Genomic DNA, 21,833 nt, shown 5'->3' with positions numbered 1-21,833 from the left:
CAAGGCGAATTCGGTCAATACTTTAAAGAGACATCTCGCACATTTAGGACTGACTGTTCTTCGCAAATGCCTCATAGTGAATACATGATACGGGGTGGTCTGTCTGTAGGCCTGGGCAAGGTAGGCAGGTCTCTCGACGGCTGGTGTTTACCTCATTAGCAAACGAAATAGCCCAGCCCATTTTCCCTTGCTTCCTTCGCTCATCCTCCCCTCCTGCGGGCGCGATAAACCATCCTCCTTCAACATCCACCACGACAAAAAATCTCTCTCTCTTGACAACCTCTTTCTTCTCTTGAGTTGACTCCCGACATACGTGCTTCCCTCGGCCGTGTGTTAGTATTACACTCACGAGACCTCGTCTCTCTTCTCCACTATTCATTCGGTCTTGTCGTCCTTGAGACTATTCTTTTTTTTTTCGGAGAAGCAGCTGCCCCCCTCTTCTCTGTATTTCCTCCTCCCTGTCACGCACGCCTCTTTTTCCTTCACCACTCATCCCACTTTTTTCGACCTTCAAGACGCGCGACCTCTCGACTTGACATCGGTCTCGACCTCAACCCCCTTTCTAGAACGCGTTCTTTCATCGAGAGGGCGTGAATCACGATTCGCCTACTTGATTCTTCTCTTCTCTTTTGTGTGCCGGCCATTTAAAGTCTCTCACACACTCTCGACTCGCCAGCAAATCTAATCTCTTGTCCTCCTTTTTCGGTTGTTGTTGTCCAGACGGGACCCAGGTATCCGTATACGTACCTTCCTTCCTGCTCTGGCTCTCCAGTGGCAGCTTGGACCGGCGCGCGCGGGGGGAAAGGACCACCCACTCTCACGGCCTCCTTGCACCTTACTCGCTCACGCACCTACCCACGCCCACACCACACCCGACCCGGGGGCTTCCTTCCCCATTCCCACTCTCACTCTCCAGGCGCGGCGCGTCTCGTCTCGTCGTGCTTCCTCGCTCTCATTTACCTTTGCCTCTATTAAACTCAACTTCAACCAAAACCCAACCTCGACTACGCCCCAACTCTTTTTCCTCCGCCTCTTTCCTCCGCGAAAGTGTATCCTCTTTCCCGTCGACTTTCTCTCTTGTCTCTTTTTCGACTTCTCATGATCACTGCGTCTTGAGCATTTCGCGTCGAATCGAGTGCACGACTCTTGTTCCCCTGCCGCCATGGCACTCGATCTGTCCGCTGAGGGCAGCTTCGAGGTAGGCGCTACGGATGATTCCTCTTCGAATGTCGCGTCAACGACCTCTACTCCTCCAACCACTGTTGCCGACGAAGCTAGTCTTCACTCGGAATCCCCCAAGCGCGATGTCGTACACGTAGCCGTCGAGCCCGAGCCTGAGCATGCGCACGAGCACGAGCACCCACAGGAGCCCCTCGAGGCCGCTCCCGAACCCATTGACACAGCGCCGCCTGCTGTTCCCGCCGAGCCTGTCAAGAAGGTCACAGCTGCTAAGCCGGCCCCTCCTCCTTCTCTGCGTTCTCGTCGCAGTAACGTAGGCGCTCCTGTCTATAACCTGGCCAAGCTGAGCGGCACCGATGGCCACGGCAAGCGACGCGCCAAAGGCGACATTGTTGCGGATCGCCGACGACGAAAGACCATTTCTGGTCCGATTGTGAACCATACGGAACAGGCGACCTCAAGCCCTGTGACTACCGATTCTGTTCGCCATGTTACCCACGCGATTAGCCTTCACCAGTCTCTCAAGAAATCAGACACACCGCGCACTCGCCTCCAGGTCACTGCTGACCCCTCGCCATCTTCACGCCGTTCCTCGACGCGCCGTTCTAGTGCCATCGCGCCTATCGCAACCCCGTCGAGCACAAAGATAATCAAGCCGGGCAAACGCAGTCGCAAGGCTGTTGAGCAGCAGCCAGCGATCATGTCTAGGGAAATGAAACGCTTGGCCGATACTAAGGAGTTTGCCGGCGTTGATACTGAACCTGTGCTTCTGACTTACTGGTCAAATGGTAAGTACGTTGACCCCAACGCCGCGAAGCAGCCACAACGAAAAAAGTCGGAGCCCGAACCCGCCGAGGAGGAGGAGGCTGAACCGGAGCCCGTGGTCAATGCCAAGAAGAGACGCGAGAAGAAGTACCTCGACAAGGGTCTTTATGCAGGCCAGGATGCTCCCATCGATATCTCTAAGGGTCTATCTATGACGGAGAAGAAGAAGTTGGCTCAGCTGCCTGAGCTCATCCCCAACGGTCGTGTCAACAAGACCATGCCTTTGCCCATGTTTAATGGCCTGCGCAATCTCATCAATGGCCGCGACTTCAAGCTCCCATTTAATGTGTGCAACCCCCTTCCTCCGGGCCAGCCCAAGCCTGATGAGTGGAAGAAGATGACCAAAAGTAATTTACCCGACAACTTGATTTGGATTTTTGACTAACACTGCTTAGATCGGTTCATTGGCGAGTCCAAGGACTACTGGCGCAAGTCACCACACTTCCATGACTATCAGTCCAAGTGCGTGTGCAAGCCCGAGGATGGTTGCGGTGAGAGTTGCCAGAACCGAATCATGCTGTACGAGTGCGACGAGCAGAACTGCAACGCCGGCAAGGAACACTGCACCAACCGCGCATTCGCAACTTTGACCGCACGCCGTAACCAGGGCGGCAAGTATCGCGTGGGAGTCGAGGTGATCAAGACATCAGACCGCGGATACGGCGTGCGAAGCAACCGATGCTTCCGACCAAACCAAATCATCATGGAGTACGCAGGCGAAATTATCACTGAAGCCGAATGCGAGCGTCGCATGACCGAAGTCTACAAGGACAATGAGGTGAGTTTTGACTTTCAGATGACAACTCTGAGTGGACGGGTTAGCTGACTAAGCCTAGTGTTACTATCTGATGAGCTTCGACCAGAACATGATCATCGATGCGACGACAGGGAGCATCGCGCGGTTCGTGAATCACAGCTGCAATCCCAATTGCAGAATGATCAAGTGGATCGTTTCCGGACAGCCGCGAATGGCCCTGTTTGCAGGTGACAGGCCTATCATGACGGGCGAGGAGTTGACTTATGACTACAACTTTGACCCCTTCTCCGCCAAGAACGTTCAGAAGTGTCTATGTGGTGAGCCCAACTGCCGAGGTGTGCTCGGCCCCAAGCCTCGAGAGGTGAAGCCTCCCAAGTCCGATGCGAAGAACACCGTCAAGGGTGCTGTCAAGGGTGCCGTCAAGGCTGGAAAGCGCAAGCTTAAGGAGCTGATCGGTGACGATGGGGGCAAGGATGGAGGCCCGGCGAAGAAGCGCAAGGTTCAGCCCGTGAAGCAGGCGAAGCGAGCTCTGTCTCTAGCCAGCTCCAAGGTTGCCAAGGGCGCAGCCAACGCTCTTAGGAAGGGCGTGTCAACAGTTACCTCGACAGGACGAAAGGCGGCTCTTGGATCCAAGTCACCTGCGAAGCGACGAGCATCGACCGGAGCCATCCTGAAGAAGACGACCACCAAGCGAGTCATCCAGACCTACGCGGCACGCACGCCTAAGCGACGTGGATCAGCCGGGGCTTCTAGCATTACCAAGGTGACCATCAAGACGACGGCCAAGGTGACGCCCGCCAAGAGCTCACCAGCGACCAAAGGATCCATGACCAAGACGTACGCTCGAGGTACGAGCTCTCGCAAGTCCATCGCGTCAGCGGCCTCTCCTCGCAAGGGATTGGACATTTCTCGTGAGACGGAAATCGAGGTGATGCAGGCGGAGGAGTAAAGTAATGAAGAAGGGGTGGATGATGACGAAGGATTTATGTGCAAGTAAACGAGGCCTTCCAGCGGACCTGGACCAGGACAGTTTTTTTGGAGAAGGGGGAAAGAAGGGAGGGCAAGCAAGACAAGTAAGGAAAGCCAGGCAAGGAAAGGGAAGAGGACTCTAAGGATCTGGGGCTTTTTTGTTGCAGTGATTTTCATCTCCGGCTATTGTTTTCTCGCTGGCGCCAAGGCGTAACAAGGAGGGCGGGTGGTGGCATTGTACATTACCAGGGCGGGCCGGCGGGTTGTCTGTGGCATGTGTATGTCTGCTTGTCTACCTAGTATCTATGTTTGTGTTCTGTAAGCTTTACGTCTGTCCGGTGGCTTGGAGTGTGAGTGAGTGAGTGATGTGATATGAGGCTCGTGGTCTGCTGACTGCGAGGTGATGCTTCAGGGATCAGGGATGATTGATTGGATGTGGTTGTAGACGGACGACAAAAGCAACATCAGGGCGCAAGAAAGATCGCAGAGGCATTCTTTCGTCATCTCCTCATCTCATGTTAGGCAGCAGCTGGATCAATCATGCATCAGCGATTCAGCGTCTCGATGCCGTGATGCAAAAGAGTCGGTGAGACGGGAGCGCAAAAGATGAGGCGACAACAAGCTAACCATCAGGCAGAGAAACTCAATGCGTGCGCCCTGTTGCTGCTGCGGCTCCCTCCTTAGATATACGACAAGAGAATAAAAAGAAAAACGCCCATGTATAAGCCCCAGTCCGAGCGTTCTTCTCTAACCCTTCCAGAAAGGAAAAAGAAAGGCGAAAAGTGAAGGTGTGTTACCGACTGCTCGGTGATGGATATTAGACAGGGTGTGGCAGTGGCGCAGTTGCCGCAGGGGTGGGCTTGCCATACGTATGAAAGGTCTAGAATTAAAAGAGTTTAATTAGGATCGTCCAGGCGGGGGTTTGAAAACATGGCGATAATTCTTAAGTGTATTAACTATGGTGTTTTTAAACATGTGTGATGTGAGGTGATGTGATGTGACGTCTGTTGTTGAGGCCTGTATTCCCATGGACGTCTGGAGGGGGAGAGGCGGGGTAGGTAAGAAGGCAGTGCGGGTTGAGGGGGAGGCGAAAACAGGGGGAAAAACACATGGCAATAGGAACATGTGCAAAAGAAAGAAAACTGCAGATGTGGCATCACGAGCGCAATGACATAACTAGCTAGAAAAGACTTGATTGCTGGGGCGATTGGTGAGGGCGCTTATACGGGATGGATGGGTGATGCATCTCACTGTGACCAGGCGCTGCCCTAGAGGTTTCGTGCATGGTTACACGCCCAGGGGCATGCGCCCCAGCAGAGAGGACGGCAACAGAGGTCATCTTGCTCCGCGAAACCATCGCACAATGGACAATAGGAGTCAGAGGTTGATCCAGAAAATGTTTGGGAGATAGGAAATGGTATTTTGGAGATCTATGGTCTATGGGGTATGGATGTCTATAGTAATGACAAGGAAATAACACGAGCCAGAAGAAAACACCATCCAGGAAAAGACACCAAGCAAGAAAATACAGAGAAGAATTTTGCTATGATGAAGGAAAAGAAATGAAGAAAAAGGACATTTGCGAGAAAAAGGGGGCAAGAAACTGGGAACCTAGCCTTGTCGCGAGGCCAAGAGAAGCCAGATAAAAACAAGAGGGCGACAAAAGAAAACAACCTGGAGGTCTGGTTCCGTCCAAGTGAAAAGAAGGTAGCAAATGTGCCCATCAACTCCGCGTGAGCATTGGGATGTGCTGTGTGTCCACCCCTCTATACCGTCACCGCCATCCATCCATCCTGTTCGTCCCCTGCGTCGTGTTTGTTTTTTCTTGTCTTTTGTGTTTTTCTTTTCTTTTGGTCTTCCCCAAGGAGGGTGTCTTGTTGCCATCGTCATGTCATGGCTATCGCTACATGAGACAGTGGTCCAGTCTGGACTTCTGGACCTGGGCTCCATGATCCCCTCTCCTAAAGTCGGGAGCCGGAAGTGATTGAGGCGCCTTGGTGGTGCATGGCCAAGATCAAGGAAACATCAAAAGGAGCTTCTTGACACTGAAGTGCGTCTTGTTCATTGATGGCGGCTCGAGTGCCGTGCTTCCTTGACCTCCCCTCCATTCAGGAATCGTTGTGCCAAAGGAGGGTGGTGTTCAATGAGAATGGCTGGGGAGTTAGCCCTGGGCCACGGCAACGTGTGTCGAGCAGCCGCCGTCACGATAATGGTTGCAGTTGAGACAGGCGTCGCCGGCGCTGACGCGGTTGTCAAAGCTGCAGTTGCAGCAGATCCACATCAAGACAGGCGGTTGAGCAGGCATGGCGATGGGGATCGTGGGAATTTGAAGAGAATCTGGCCGATATTCGAGTTTGCAAAGATGTTGTGAGCGGTCGAGGAGGAACTGTAGCTAAGCTGTTGCGGTGAAGCTGTTGATGAGGACTTCAATAGCAAGAACTTCCACGGCTCTTATATATCTGGAATCAGTTCACATAGCACAGCGCTCAACTTACTTTGTTGAACATCAAAGTCCAATGCTTTCAAAAGTCCACATGGGCAAGGCGTAAATTCCAGACTCACCTTGCCTCTCACAAGTTGAGGACGAGAGGCCCATGTTTGCCAAATCTCCATCGCCTCAACATACGCAGAGGCGCAAGCAATGAATCAAACATCTGTGATCAAGTTGAAACCAGTCAGGAAGCTCTAGCGTAGGCCGTAGTGCGACTATCCCGTGGCGTAGTAAGGGATATTGCCCACAGCTGGGAAGCTCGTCACGCCTGAAAACAACATCGGAAAGGCCGGTCAGGAAGCTCCATTCCTCGATTGGATCAGCTATCAGCAAGCATGGCCTTGCGAGACCTCAGCCAGCGCCAGGAGGACTAAGTGACGGCATCGTCAGTCAAAGCGTCGGATAGATGCGTCAAGGTAGGGCCGTCACAAGCTTCGCCCCGCCTTAGTAAGGGGACGTTTCGGTCGAAAGGGGTGCACACTTTGATCTGGCATCGGGGCTGCCACATGGGCGTCTGGATCGGTTAGCAGGAACGTAGCGACGATGAAAATACCCCTGGGTGTCGAGGCTGGCCTTCTGGAGGCTATGGCTCGAATCGCGAACCACCTGTACTTTGTCCGCTCGCCTAAGTACAAAGAACTCGGGACCGGAACCTGACGGGCGTTGTGGCAGAGAGGGGTGCGAAAAAGCTATTCATCTGTGTGCCTTTGCCTTTCAAGTCTCCACGGACGCCGCTTGCTCGCTCCGCCACGAAGGAGAGTTGCACATGATGGTTTGAGGAGCTTGGGTAATTTCGGTTCGGTCGGTGGAATTGCAGCCGAAGCAGGTGTGAATGACGGGGCGATTGGAAATTGTAAAGCCTGGTATGGCTGGTCTTTTGTTGTCGCAAGATGTAAGTTGCTAAGTGACATCGACCAGGCTGGGGAAGGGGAAGAGGGGAAGTCCTCGGTTGTGGGGTTGACGTTGTGCGGCTGAACTGGAACTTGTGGTTGATCCGATCCTCGGAGGTTCCTTCCAGAGACCAAAAGACTCCAACATTTGATAGGGCGAGGAAAGACCAAGGGGAAGGGGAAGGGAATGGTGACCAATGTCCCGGCTAAATTGATGAATGCGGCTCTGCGAAGACAGGGCAATGATCATGCTGTACAACCAGCTCTGACTCGGCCAATGTGCAGCCGCCCTGTTGATCCTCCGCGCTGCTGCATTTTCCACCACCTGGAGAGACTGTGGCTCGTGTTAGCACCTTTTACAAGAATAATGGATATCTACATGTGGCTGGGGGAATCTGCAGGTACTTCCCAGGTACATGGCAGACGATGTGAGACATCTTCACCAATGTGGGCCCATCAGTTGGTAGGTACTGCAATACCTCTAGGCAGACAATTCGCCTTGCCAAGTACTCGAGGCATATCACTGCTCAGGAAAATTGAGCAACACTTCTCGGATCGGTTTTTCTAGTGTTTGGCCTAGGTTTCCGTCGAATAGACACAGTATTGTTGATCGTTGTTTCGAACTACTCGAGTTCCAGGTTCTCTCGATGATGGAGTTTAAACGAACGGCCCGCGATACACGATGCACTGCTATACTCGAGTTAAAAGTTAGCACTGGTGATCTAGCATTTCTTTGCTATAAACTTACAAATATCAAGCTTGGTTGTTTTCTATCTAGTAGAGTAGATAGCACCAGCCCGTACCAACTTGTGGTCCAGGCCATCAAGCCAGTGTCATGGCTGAGTGTCATCCAGGGGGCCTCCAAGCAGAAAGGGGGAACCCAAAAGATCAGACCAAAAGACCAAGAAGAAAATAAGAGGAGGACGCGGCTCTATATAGCTATGTGCCGTAGGGAGAGTGCCTTGGGGGCGCTATGGTGTGGTGAGCTTTTGAGCCGCAAGCTCTTGCAGAGCCTCTGCTCACCAGGCTCAGATGTGCAATTGGAAATAAGGCACATGCACATTGGTCGATGCAAACTGCCTCCTTTGGGACCAAAGTAGAAGGGCAGATGATTCTTCGCCGACGTTTGTGTCACTGCGTCCAGCCCGATGTGCTCTGCCTGGGCTAATATGAACTCGTGGTTGATGGTCGTGGCGGTTTCGCAGCTTGAAAGGGGCGCCTGAATACCAAAGAGGATGCTCATATGTTCACGGTGGTTTTGGACAATGTGAGAAGAGGAACATTGTGCCAAAGACGCCTCATTTCACAATCATGGCGGATAACTGTCGGGCTCTTATGCAGGATAGCCCAATGATAGTGGCTCAACATAAATGACTAGGGCTGAGTAACATTACCAGTATTTCCTTGGTCAGAGACATGAATAAATGGAGGGATAATGGTGGCATTATGCTGAAGCTAGGGCCCGATCGAGATCCAATCAGCCAGTCAATGCTGATGCCCCTGGCCCTAGCCCCGAGGTATCGTGAACTGCATCATGTCAAAAGGGGGGTTCAAGACACCAGACAAAGCATAACGAAAAAAACCAAAGGGCTCTCCGGATGTCTATAAACTTCTCAATGCTTCCATCGGCGAGCTCAGCACAATTGCTTGCGTCGGTGCTTACGCAGACTTCGCCTCCGCCATATTCCAAATACTTCAGCTCACAACGGAAGTACATAAATGTACATTCAACCAGAAAAAACCGACACGTCTTCTTCTTGAAGGATGATGCCTGATTATGGGCAGATTTCGAGGCGAAGATGCCATGCGCGTCCTGTCTTGTTTCGAATCTAAGGCGTGAGAGAACAAAAGCAATGTTTTGAGTCGTCGAGAGAAGAAGGATCGTCATGCTTGGGGGGAGACTGACAGCCAATCGTCTAAACAGGGTGAATTCTTTCTGATGCTATCACAAAGGGCAGAGACGACACAATTGAAGGCATTGTGTTGCTTCAACGCAAGCTGGGCTCTCAACTGAGACAATGGCTTAAGGTGAGCTCGGTGTGACGGGGTGTGATAGGGGAGCGCCTCCCGCCCGGTGTGTTACGGTGTTGGACGGCCCCTGCCAATAACAGTTGGTTAAGAGTTCCGCCCAACACTTTCAGATGAATTATATCAAGCTATTTCAGCCAATGAAGGGGCCTAGAGCTATTTTTCAATTGAAGACAAACACCATCGATGGTGCGGTTGCAAATAATATTTTGCTCAATTGACAGACCTTTTCCTTGGCTGAGGATTGGTGGCTGTCATGTGATGAGCGGCGACATCAACTGATCGGATGAATAATTTGAATCGAGAGATGAAAAGCCAATTAATGTTACTATCGAAAACAAAAAACACAACTATTACCTACTGAATTATGATAGTTACACATCCAATAGATGGAGGCTCTCAGCAAAGATAGCTGTTGACGGGAGAAATGACGTACAGTGTGGTGTATGCTGACACGGCGCCTTCCGCACAGTCCCCCGGCCCGCTCCTGCATCCCGCGCTTAATGCGACATGTTAAATGAGATCATCAACAACAGTCGAGGACAACTCTCACGTCTGCGCCCACGAGGTCGTCGTCACCCTCGCCAACCACTTCACTCCCATTGGCCTCCTCGTCGGCCTCGTCACCGCCATCCGAATCTTCCGGCTCTCTCCCTCCTTCTCGACAGACATGGCCCTCGAGTGCCCTCGCCGTCTCCTCCTGTAAAGACGTCCGCGATGTTGCGATGCCACGACCGGCGACGAGCAACCGCGCAGAGACGCGGTGGACGGTGCGCCTAGTCCCGTTCTTCTGCGCCGCCGCTATTGGCTACGCGACCTACCTCACAGTTGCACATCTCTGCGGTATGTGGTATCAAGCCCTCTCCTTGCATGACGTATTACTAACGAAACGGGAAAGTCAACTATCTTCTTCGAGAAAAGAAAAAGACGGCCGTCGCAGTCGTCCTCTTGGTTCTCTACTTTGTTTTCTTCATCCTCACCGTTGCAACCTACCTCCGAACTTTCCTTACCATTCAATTCAAAACCGGGTTCGTCCCCTTGACGCCCGAACGAGAGGCCCTCGACCAGGAACGCGAGCAGATAAAGAAGCGAGGGGGCGATCTCGAGGCTCTACCATGGGTCCCTCCCGATACGAATCCTGATAGTCCTGGCCTGGAAACCTTTTACAGCAGAGATGTTTTCGTCTGCGAGAGCGACGGCCGTCCCAGATGGTGCTCTGAGTGCAGAAACTGGAAACCTGACCGCGCCCACCATTCAAGTGACCTTGATCGATGTGTTCGAAAGATGGATCATCTGTGTCCCTGGGTAGGAGGCGTGGTGGGGGAGAATTGTGAGAAACCTTGCAAAATGGACTCATATCTCAACTAACAAGTCGCCAGCCTTCAATTTCTTTGTCCAGTTCACATCGTACTGCGCATCATTCTGTGCCGTATGCCTGGCCACATCCGGATATTCGCTGCATCTAAAGATGCAAGACGGAGAATCCTTGGATGCACGCATCGTCGTGGGCATCGCTCTCGCAGGCCTGTTCTGCCTTTTCACCTCGGCCATGACCATGACGTCGGCCCGCTTTGTCTTCACAAACATTACTAACATCGACTTGTTCAAGAAGAACCAGGTCTTTCGACTGGCTGTTCGAGTATCCCATACCACTCGACCGACAGATCGTTTTCAAACCATCGTATACCCGCTCTCGCCTGTTGCTTCAAGTTCAACTACTTTTTCGAGGGGTCAACTTAATAGTGTCAACCGATCTCGTACAGCATCGCCAGAGCCGAGAGTGTCACCCAGGGACCAGCAAGCCAGGCGAACATTCGCAATCCTGACCACCGAACCCGGCGAGAACCCATGGGACCTCGGGTATTGGGGAAACTTCAAGTCGGTCATGGGCAACACCGTGTTTGAGTGGCTGCTGCCCATCCGGCACTCTCCCTGCTGTAACCATGACAGCATGGTGAGCGACTACGAATATGGACCTCTCATCGAGGTGCTGAAGCGACGATATGGGATCACCGACTGTGGACCCGCTAAGGAAGGGATTGAGATGACGTCGAATTAGATACCCTCGGTATGTTAGAGCGTTTTCTTTTTTATGGTGTAACGGGAACAAAGAGGCGGATATACCTATATAATATTTAGATGGAGATTAGACACTGCCCGACACTGCGGGTTTGATGTGAGTGGATATCATGGCCCTCGAGGCCACACAATTCATTTCCTTGAACGTTACTTTGGTTCATCTTGCAATGTCGTGTCCTCGGGAGAGTTGGATCAAAAGACAAGCGCCAATGGCTGCCCTTGAGTTTTAGGTCACGAGACATGAGGCGGTCTCTCGTCTGGCCTCCGCTGAGAGGCCAACATCGAGAGAGTCTCACCACGCACCGCACGATCACTTCACCCAGCGACAAAAAGAAAATCAGGGTCAACACCAAAAAACATACAACAGCGGGGATTCGCTGGTCGTCACCGACCCAACTACTAATCCGCCCCTCACCGGCTTATCTATGGGAGAGCGGACGGGATCCCGAGTTCTCCGGTGGGTATGGTCGTATGTGCTGGTTGGGGTGGTGAGAGGCATTATGTGCAGGCGATGAGCGAAGAGCTTTGGGGAGAGCAAGGCCCAGCCACAACATGACTATAAATGAGAGATTTTGAGTTTTCTGAAGATCCGAATTTCCCAATGGCACATCAGGAGATGGCGAATCAAGAAATTACTGTAAAAATGTGCAAATTGGAGGGCAGATTGGTTGTGCTGTAGGGTAAGGCTGGGGGTTGGGGAACTTGCTGAGAACAGCGATGAGGAGCTCAGCAAATAATGCCAATACACGAGCTATTCCAGCTCTCTGGGGGAACCCAGAAGATTGGTGCCGTCGATGCGAATCCAAAGTCCGAATTATGCTCCCTGATGTTCAATTGTGTCGGCCAAGGGCTCCTCATTCATCAAGTCTACGGATCTCGAGCTACGGCACAAGCGCCACCACCACGATCAGAGCTGAAAGCGGGTGAAACGTCCAATCGAAACGAACTGTCACTGGCAGTGTGAATGGATCAAATCATGAGTCGAATTCGAATCGTGTTCACGTGATAGACTGTCTACGTGGAAAGCAAAGAGGGATGGGACGGTGAAAGTGCGGTAATGGGTGTTGGTGTAAGTGGAAAGGGCAAGAGGGAAAGGGCACAGGAGGGAGATGGGGAAGGAGCACTCAGGCAAAGCAGAGACTTCCTGGGAAAGAGCATTCTGCTCAGAGCACGCCGCTGACTAAGGCCATGCCAGACCAACCATGGACACTCGACTTTTGTTTCTTCGGCCGAAGGCCTTCAGAAACCTTGTCAAGTCACGTTTCCAAAGAGACCCATTTATATTCAGAGGCCATTTTCTCTTTTCAAACCGGTGTCGAGCAGACATCTCGTCGGTGGGTCTTGGATCTGCACGGGTGGATCCTCCCCACCCTAGCGTCAGCCAGTCACATCCCGCGTCACCATACAACATCAAACCCGTAACCATCTTCAACTCGATACCCTCGACAACATTCATTGATACGCCAATCATCGAACGCAGCCTGACACAGGAGCTGATGAGGGAATTTCGAGCTCGGATGATCTGAGTGAGACTTTCATTTCGTGGCGTTGCGTGCGTGATCACGGCTGAGTCCTCCCTTCCTTCCCGCGGGAACGTCGCAAAAAAGGGAGGCGCGAGAGTCCCGGACCAAGGCACAAACCGCATGCTTTGCTGATCCATCCATCACTTGTCATCACACTCGCCCTCTCGCTCGCACGGCATTGCTCACCGCCAGAGAAAGCATGCCCGCTTCCCCGCTCCCAGGGGCCTCGTCGCCGCTGAACGAGGCCGGATGGCGGCGCTCCCAGTTCACGTACCGCCAGCTCTCGCAGCTCGCATCGTCCAACACGTCGTGCCCGCTGCGCGTCGTCGCCCACATCGACCTCGATGCTTTCTACGCCCAGTGCGAGATGGTCCGGCTCGGCACACCAGAGGACAAGCCGCTTGCGGTGCAGCAATGGTGAGTTACCTCCGCGCAACCCATCCATCCCTTCCCAGTCACTTCCCCGCTGTTTGTTGCACTTTGGCCTGCCGTCGTCAGAAATGGTGGCTTGATGTTGTCTCTTTCCCCAAGCTATGGGCTCTACGTTGGCTGTCCGTCTGCTTGCCGTTGGATACTCTGAGGGTTCATTCTGGTTTGCTTCATCACAGACAAGTGCTGCCCTTCTGCTCGACCTGGACGAGAAGTTTACTTTGGATGGCTCCTTAAACCCGTTGAAAAAACCATTTTCACTATCATACCACTTGATATGAGTATCTCGCGAGTCGCTTCGCAACTATTGGCCTATGTTACCTCCTTGAGACCTCCGTCCTGCAATATTCCCTCGGCTGCCCCCCTCTCCGTGAACCCCTGTCTCTCTTGAGTTGCATTTCCCCTCTGGTGGCTGTTTTACCGTCCCTCTCGATGGAAATTATCCGGTTTGATTGGCTGGCAGAGTTGTCAAGGACCCATCAATGTTGTTGCTGCTCCTCGCCGGGCTCGTTTATATGTCGAGCTTTCGACGTTTCCTGCTGCTACGCGGTCTTGATTGGTCGGTAAAGCTGCCAAAGGACCCATCGATCTTTTCTTTCTCTCTCGCTGGTCATCTTGTTATTCCAATGGCGCCCTTCTTCACTGTTGATTGGATGCCACAATTTCCAAAGGACCCATCAACCTGTTCTTCTCTACTCACCGGTCTTTATATGTCGAGGTTCGACGATATTTTGCTGGTTGGGACTCAGGGAGTGATTGGTTGACAGTTGTCAGAGGACCCATCTCTGCTTCCTTTCACCCATCTCAACCTCAACCGCAAAGCTCTCAGGACGCCTGCCCTCAGTTCGACGGTCTTGGTTGGGCGGAATTGCGTTCCGTTGGCGTTTGAGTTCCCGTGTTTGCCCGCCTTCTCTGTCACACTCGTTCTGACTTGTTCATTATCCCTCATGTTCATGTCTCACTGGCATAATGATAATCTGGCGAGCACAATAATAACGATTTTACAGGCAGGGACTTATCGCTGTCAACTATCCAGCCCGCGAATTAGGTATTGGACGCCACTGTAATGTCGACGAGGCAAAGAAACTATGTCCCGACCTCATTGCTCAGCACGTGGCCACATGGAGGGAGGGCGACGACAAGTGGGCATACCGGGACGATGCCGCTGCCAACATAGCAACCGACAAGGTCTCGCTTGACCCCTATCGACTCCAGTCGAGAAAGATCTTGGCAACGATCAAGGACGCACTGCCTCCTGACCTGCAGAAGGTGGAGAAGGCAAGCATCGACGAAGTCTTCCTGGACCTCTCCAGTCAAATCCATTCGATCCTCCTAGAACGGTTCCCCGAGTTGAAGAATCCACCACCATACGATGACCCCACCGAAAGACTCCCGCTTCCATCTATTGTTGCTCTCGACTGGCAAACCGATGCCTTGGTTGACCTGGATGAGGAACAAGAAACGATCGATCCTGACTGGGACGATGTCGCGATATTGATTGGATCAGAGATTGTTCGCAAAGTGAGGGCCAAGGTACGACAAGACTTGGGGTACACATGCTCGGCAGGAGTAGCCAGCAACAAGCTTCTCAGCAAGCTGGGATCCGGTTACAAGAAACCCAACAAGCAGACCGTTGTACGCAGCCGAGCCGTGTCGTTCTTCTTGTCTGGGTTCAAAATCACCAAGCTACGGAATCTGGGTGGTAAGCTGGGCGAACAGATTGTTTCTACGTTCAACACGGAGAGTGTCACCGACTTGTTGGAGGTACCGTTGGCAAGCATGAAGTCAAAGCTTGGACATGATACTGGGTTATGGATCTACAACACTATCCGGGGCATCGACACCAGCGAGGTCAACTCACGCACTCAGATCAAGTCGATGTTATCAGCCAAGTCATTCCGCCCTTCCATCAGCTCCCAGGAACAAGCTGTGCGTTGGTTGAGGATCTTCGTCGCTGACATCTTTGCTCGCCTTGTTGAAGAAGGGGTACTGGAGAACAAACGACGACCTCGGACTATCAACCTGCATCATCGCCACGAAGGACAGGTAAAGTCACGGCAAAGTCCCATCCCTCAGGGCAAAGCGTTGAATGAGGAGAGTCTGCTTGACTTAGCCAAGGATCTCCTGGGACAGATCATTGCTGAAGGTAGGGTCTGGCCCTGCGCGAACCTTAGTCTCAGTGTTGGTGGATTTGAAGATGGTGTCAAGGGCAACATGGGAATTGATGCATTCCTGGTCAAAGGGGAGGAAGCCGAAGCCCTTCGGTCGTCGACCCCCGAGAGCCGCCCGGCATCTACGGGATCCGAACACGCTGTGAAGAAGCGCCGGGTTGAGGATAACGGTATCCAGAGGTTCTTTGCAAAGAAACCATCCGGCAACCAAAGTCCCTTCTACGCGCCTGCCATTCCTCAACATCAATCCAAGGCCAATCCGCCTCCCTCCAACATTGACGCCTTCGGTTCGAAGCATGAATATAATACCGGCGGTGAAACCGACATCTCCATGCGCCAAAACGACGCATCAGATGCAGCCATTCCGGATGCGAGCTACTCTGCAGACATGCAAGAAGATTGCAACCAACCGACTCTCGCTGATTTGCTTGTATGCTCTCGCTGTAAGACCAGCTTCGGGGACCCAGACGCGCTGCAGAGCCATGAGGATTGGCACATGGCCAAGGACCTCCAGGAGGAGGAACGTGTCAAGCCTACATTCGCCCAACGGCAAGCCGCTCCACGTAACTCGTCACAAAAGACGCAGGGAACCTCATCAAGACGCGGCCGAGGAGGGAAGCTGGAGCAAGGACAAAGTCGGCTCAAGTTTGGCTGACGGCTTTGAGCATCATCACAGCGTCTGCTCAAACACGGCGTCAACTGAAATGGATGCGCCTCGAACCACGGAAGCGAAATTGTTCGATCTTAACACTCTGGGCTCCTTGGCTCGCGTCGACTTGCCGTCACAGCATGATCATGGGTACAGTGACTGGGGATATGCGTGGACTGGGCTGGGTTGAGCATTGACGGAGGCGCCAAGGGTTCAGGTGAATGAGCTTATGACGGGTGTTATGAAGCTATTCTCGAGTGTGCATTCAGTACGTTGCACAAGCCTCTTCCTACGGACCGGGGCTGTGGGATGGTTACACAAACAGCCCTTCACTAATTACTCCAGCATTAGCTGTGCGACGACAGGTCCAGAACGGGCGTTCTGAAACTGTGGGATGGAGGAGAATGGATGCCACAGGCCGGGGGAATTGCGGCTGCATGGGAACACAGTTCATGTCAAAACGGCCGAGGCGGCATGACAGGCGATGAGGCATGCGGGCAGCCGAGACGTACCAGGGAGGAAACGTTTCAAAGCAGCTCAACTGGCTGCGGCATACTGGATGCTTGGTGGTTGAAGACGACGGACGAACCGGAAGCGATGTCAATCTACGACATGACGATGCAGGCATCGGGGCTGTCATTTGCGACCAGACGGTACCGTCGATTGCGTGGGATGCCAAGGTATCTTGTTCCGTTTCGTTAAGGTTTTCCTGACATGGAAGAGCGATATGATTGGACAAGGGGCCTTGGGCAGCGAACAACATGGTTCCAGAAGGCGGACAGCGCAGGGTTGGGCCTCAATTAGCGCGAGGCATTGATACCCAACCCAACCTCCCCTCAAGCGCAGGCGACCACGCAAAGGCAGTTGACAACCACTCAAGACGGCTGCTCTGCCTCAGTTGCAGCTGAGGTAATATTGACAATGGCAACACCTGACAAGCATGGCGCTGTGGAAACACGTTGCCTGTCATGTGTGGGCGTCAAAGATTGGGCTAACGCCTGGCGAACAGCGACTGGGACATGGCGAGGAGAAATAAGGAGCCAGAGGAGCAGAGGTGCCCAACTCGCTCCGAGACGGTTGGGCAAGGGACGATACATACGATGCAACCAGAAGGGAACACGGCTTCTTTTTGAGACAAGGCGACGGACGTTGCATGGATTGGACTATCTGGGAAGGACAGAGAGGCAGCTCCATCAACATACGTGTCGCTTGGATATGGGATTCGGCGTGCAATCAGCAGAGGAAGCGAGTCTCTGATACCTCGGAGGGGATATAAAGCTGCGTCATGAGGTGGGCGTCGGGAGATGACGATGGTTCCTGGATGGTTTACGCTCCAGCCTACCGTTATCCCTCTTGCTTCCGCGCGCCGCCTCACGCCAGTCACGTAGACAGATTTCGTGCTTTCAGAGACCAGACCAGACCAGACAGACCGCGCACATCTTCCAGACAAGGACAATCTCCCCGTGTCTCGTTACGGGGGAACCCTTGGTTTGAGTTGAGGAAGACGTCATCGTCACCCTCATCACCGCCGTCGCGCCGCTGCAGCCGGCATCACGACCACAGCGCGCGCGCAGCAGCTCCATCACGGCCGCTGATCACTGGGTAAGAGGAGAGAGTTTCATGTCGCGTATCCAAGCTTCGTGCAAGAAGAGGTTTCCGTTGCGCCCACCCACGGGCGATCGTAACTTGGGAAGAGAAGGGCGTATCGCCATAATCATCCAACAGGAACGGGGAGACTGGGCGTTGGGCATCGTCAAAACAAGGGATAGCCTTGTTCACGACGAGACAACGGCGACATCCAGAGGGGCATCTGCCGCGCCAGCCAGGCACATCTACGACTTCTCTGGGTCGAGGTGCCAGCACAGACAAGGCCGTGATCTGTTTCGATCGTCAGTTCGGACGTGTCGGGTTCGATCTCTAATAAACGGCGGATTGAACCGTTTTCCCCATGTGCCAGACCTCATTTAACGAAGAAACCTTGGTATGACACTTCTTGGTGCAGTATCATTATCAGTACCCCGTACTATTTTGAGGCCGACTCTCTCGCCACGTTGCAACCTGGACGACCACGACAACGCGGACTTCCCCAATGAGACCTGACAGAAGAAGGCTTGCAGTTGCATCTGTCACACCACACGGCACATCACCACGGCGCAAGGGACGAGAGGACGGCATAGAAGCAGAGTCCTAGCTCGGCAAGCAAGCAAAGCCACAAACAACGGTCTCACCAGCCAGCCACCCAGCAAGGCGGCCACAGTGGCCGTAAGCCGTCATCATCATCACTCAACCTCAATCAGGACACGGCGGCGGGGTGTGTAGTGGCTCGCCGCCGCCGGTTGCAGAGTCACGTCGATGTGAACAACTGGACAAAGACTCGACAGGAGGAAGAAGAAGAGAAGGGTTTTGGACCAACCAGAACGACAGGCCAGCTTCGTCGTCCTCTGGTGCCCAAGCGACCGTCACCGCCAGAGCGCGTGCCCAACCCCCAGCCCGACAAGGCAGAGGCAGTGGTAGCGACAGCCCAGGCCACCACGCGCACAAGTCTCCGGGAGACCCAGAGGTGCCAACCGCATCCGGCGTCGGTGGGCCAGGATCTGCTGAGGCCGTCGTCTCGGTCCAACGGTCCACCAAAATAGGTCGCCACTGGACGGGGACGGAACAGGGTTGTTGGCAGCAGCAGGGCTCAGGCCAGGGCCAGGGCTGGGGCCAGGATCTGGACGAGAGCCAGAATCAGAATCAGAATCAGGGCACCCACGCGCGAGGCCAGCAACTCCAGGTGCAGATCCCGCAGCTTGACGTTGGGCTCGGTCAGGGAGAAGGACAAGCCTACTACGCCACACCAACCATCTCAGCCCAGCCATCGTCAGAGGAGATATCATACACTTCTCCCTTTCACCAGCAGCAAGCAGCTGACGCCAGCAACCTGTACTATCTCGCCCTGCTGCAGAACCAGAACCAGCTTCACCAGGAGCAGAATTATCAACTCGACAACCTCGGATACCAGAGCCTCGACTATCACGCCTCCTGCTGGTCGCCACCACCTCTTCCTCCAGCATCAGCACCTCCTCCGGCATCTCCACCGAGGCCACCACCCAGACGGCGCTTCCAGCCAACTGCGTCTCGCCGTCAGCAGAGCCTGTCCCACTGCCGGTCCAGCTCAAGCTCTAGTAGGCGTCTGCTGGCCTCTCGGTCTCCTGCAAGTCAGTCTGCGTCTGCCACTGGGAAGACCCCTCGCCAGCGGCTAGACCCACTACCACCACAGAATCAGAGCCAGCAGCAGGCGTCCACGTCCACTCCTACGCCCACCGCCCACCACCGCCATTCGCCTTTTCTTCCCCCTCCTCCACCTCAACCTCTTCCCTCTGCTCCCTCTTCTCTTTCTGCCTGTTCTGCCTCCCAGCAACAACCCACCTCATCCCCCGTCTCTTCTCCCGTCCCCGTTCCGGCCTTTTCTTCCTCCTCTTCTTCCTCGTCCACGTCCATCTCCGTCCCCTCATCGTCGTCTCGTCGTCAAACCCCTCACTCGGTCGACTCATCCATATCCCCTCAGATCACAATGTCGAGAGCATCCCGGAACCAACACGCCCCCACCGGTGCTGGTGGACGACAGAACGAATACTTTGTCCCTCGCGATGGCATCGATCGTGAGGTTATCTCTGCCGACATCTGCCGCTACCTTGGTAACGACGCCCTCGTGCGTCCTGGCCACTACGAGGTACGCCAACACCATGGCTCACGCTGACGCCCGATTGAACAAATGGCTCACTGCCCACAACAGAACCCACAGACCGGCCAAGTAGTCCAGGGCTACTACATCACCGCCTACAGGAACTTGACAACAGTAGGTTACGTCCTCGCCCATATCCACGTCACAATACTTACAACCCCTCTAGGCCATGATTGAAGATCTCAAGGCAGACTCGGCTCGTTGGGATAGTGAAAGGCGGGCGCAGACCTCGCGCAACACCTCCGGAGGTATCCATGCCTCGAGAAATGCCGCTGGCGTTCCGCCGAGACACTCATCTAACTCACCTCTAGTGCAATACCGCCATTCCGAGACGCATCAGTCGCGCCAGCACCACGGCCCGACCGAGGGTCCCTACCAGACCGACCCCTACGCCCGTGACTCAGGCTTTGACAACCCCAGGTACCCAGGAACGGGCGCTCCCGGTTATACTGGCGCCGCCGGCTCTTACACGCAGGCCTATGGCTCCACAAGTAGTGGTGCGTATGCCGGCTATCCTACGACCCAGCAGTCTCCCCCTCCGGCGGACACGCGATACGGCTCTACTCCTGCCAGCGGCTCCGTCTTGAACCAGGCCTACCAGGCGGCCCAGGATAGCTACATGACCATGGGCGCAAACCGCAACCAGAGGGGATACGCCGGTGACCCGTATGCTAACCAGATGGCCACCTCAGCCGCCGCTGCCCAGCAGGCTGTCTATGCCACTGCGGCACCCACGCAAGCGGGCTATCCCGCCTCTGCTGCTCCTTACCCATATTCAGGTCAGGTTCCTCCTGCGGGTGCGTCGTCGTACGCGACGATGCAGCCCCAGGATCCCTTCTACGGTCGTGGTGCGTATCAGAGGCATACCCATCCGCCCACTCGCCTTGAGAGCACAGTAACTGATACTCGAGCGTCTTCCAGCAGGCCAATCGACCCAACAAGCATACGCAGCAGCCCAGGCACCACAGTATGATGAAACCCCCCGTGCTCGCGCTTCCGCGACCCCAACAAATACTCAAACAAATCCCAGTGGTTCCTCCAGCACCCGACGTAGTGAACGGGAAAGCGACAGGCACGCTTCCGACCGACACCACCGCTCCAGCCGCCGGTAAAAGGCGCCCTCCCCTTTCTCCCCCCCTGGATGACCGAGGCCGGAACCTCCCCCTCCCCTTCATCCCCTTACCTGAGCTTGCCGAGGCGCTCCGACGTCCTCGCGAGTGTGTGATGATTTCTGCATAATGACCGGGTCAAATTGGAGTTCGGCTTTTCCACTTGGATCGACACTTTCGTCCCTCTCTTTTCTGTTTCTCCCGGATGTGATGCCAACCCCAGAGGTTCCAGATTTTCTTTCTCTGGCTGGCTGCCACGGTTGAGTTTGCAAGCTGCATCTCATCTCGGCACTGGAGTTCTCCCACCGGAAAGGTTTTACATCGTCCGTTTTTGGAGACTTGCTTGTCGTCCATAAACCCCCCTGGACACCTGACCTGCCTACCTGGACTCGATATACCCTCTTCCTCCCCCCTTTCCTGGATATACCAACTGCTATTTGCTACCGATGATTCCCTGGAACATTCAACTGGACCTGACCAGACCGGACCTGACCTTGGAGACGCATACCTTTGGATCTTTTTTTGACCTCTTTTTTGATTACGACCTTTGCATTATGGATGGGCCTGCCCTGGATGACGACCTCATCGACTTACGCACCGTTATTTACCTGACCTTGCCATACGGATGAGACATGCTGCATACGTTTTACACTGGGATACGGCGCTGGGTGGGAAAAACGGAAGGGGGTCCATCCCTCGACCTGGTGGAACTTGTGGGTGGTGTTACACTGTCATGATGCATGCACGACGAAGCATGTCATACGTGACTTGGCCTTGCTGTCCGGATCCGCCTCGAGTGGGAGTATTTTGTGTTTTCGTTGCTTCCTGGATCTGGCTGGTTCTTGCTCCTTTCCTCCCTCCAATGTCTTTGGCTCCCCGGATTCTTCGATGTGACCCATCGTCGAGACGCGGTGTTTTTTGAACAAAAAGAATAATAGATTGGCAGAGGCCGGAACCCGGACAGCAAGGTGAGTTCGAACAAGAGCTTGTATATATTAGCCAACCCT

The 21,833-nt window shown here is 54.0% G+C and overlaps 4 protein-coding genes across 4 annotated transcripts; all 4 read left to right on the top strand.

Moving 5' to 3' along the window:
* Positions 1–1,162: 1,162 nt before the first annotated feature.
* On the top strand, positions 1,163–3,710 carry NCS57_00444500 (uncharacterized protein; the record flags this gene model as incomplete). The annotated part of the gene is made up of 3 exons (XM_053054405.1): positions 1,163–2,351; positions 2,400–2,782; positions 2,841–3,710. 3 exons carry the CDS (start codon positions 1,163–1,165, stop codon positions 3,708–3,710), a joined length of 2,442 nt encoding a protein of 813 aa, XP_052916565.1.
* Positions 3,711–9,681: 5,971 nt separating this feature from the next.
* Positions 9,682–11,198, top strand: NCS57_00444400 (Palmitoyltransferase; the record flags this gene model as incomplete). Its single annotated transcript, XM_053054404.1, has 3 exons — positions 9,682–9,982; positions 10,038–10,469; positions 10,519–11,198. The coding sequence occupies exons 1-3, from the start codon at positions 9,865–9,867 to the stop codon at positions 11,196–11,198; spliced, it is 1,230 nt and encodes a 409-aa protein (XP_052916564.1). The 5' UTR covers positions 9,682–9,864.
* A 1,742-nt stretch (positions 11,199–12,940) lies between these two features.
* NCS57_00444300 (uncharacterized protein) lies at positions 12,941–15,996 on the top strand (the record flags this gene model as incomplete). The annotated part of the gene is made up of 2 exons (XM_053054403.1): positions 12,941–13,158; positions 14,178–15,996. 2 exons carry the CDS (start codon positions 12,941–12,943, stop codon positions 15,994–15,996), a joined length of 2,037 nt encoding a protein of 678 aa, XP_052916563.1.
* A 1,942-nt stretch (positions 15,997–17,938) lies between these two features.
* Positions 17,939–20,829, top strand: NCS57_00444200 (uncharacterized protein; the record flags this gene model as incomplete). The annotated part of the gene is made up of 7 exons (XM_053054402.1): positions 17,939–17,971; positions 18,222–18,572; positions 18,665–19,705; positions 19,769–19,831; positions 19,884–19,965; positions 20,029–20,684; positions 20,748–20,829. The coding sequence occupies 7 exons, from the start codon at positions 17,939–17,941 to the stop codon at positions 20,769–20,771; spliced, it is 2,250 nt and encodes a 749-aa protein (XP_052916562.1). The 3' UTR covers positions 20,772–20,829.
* Between the last annotated feature and the right edge of the window lie 1,004 nt (positions 20,830–21,833).

The sequence above is a fragment of the Fusarium keratoplasticum genome, chromosome 3 (assembly GCF_025433545.1).
Source record: "Fusarium keratoplasticum isolate Fu6.1 chromosome 3, whole genome shotgun sequence".
Classification (NCBI taxonomy): domain Eukaryota; kingdom Fungi; phylum Ascomycota; class Sordariomycetes; order Hypocreales; family Nectriaceae; genus Fusarium; species Fusarium keratoplasticum.
This window is presented reverse-complemented; position numbering and strand designations above follow the sequence as displayed.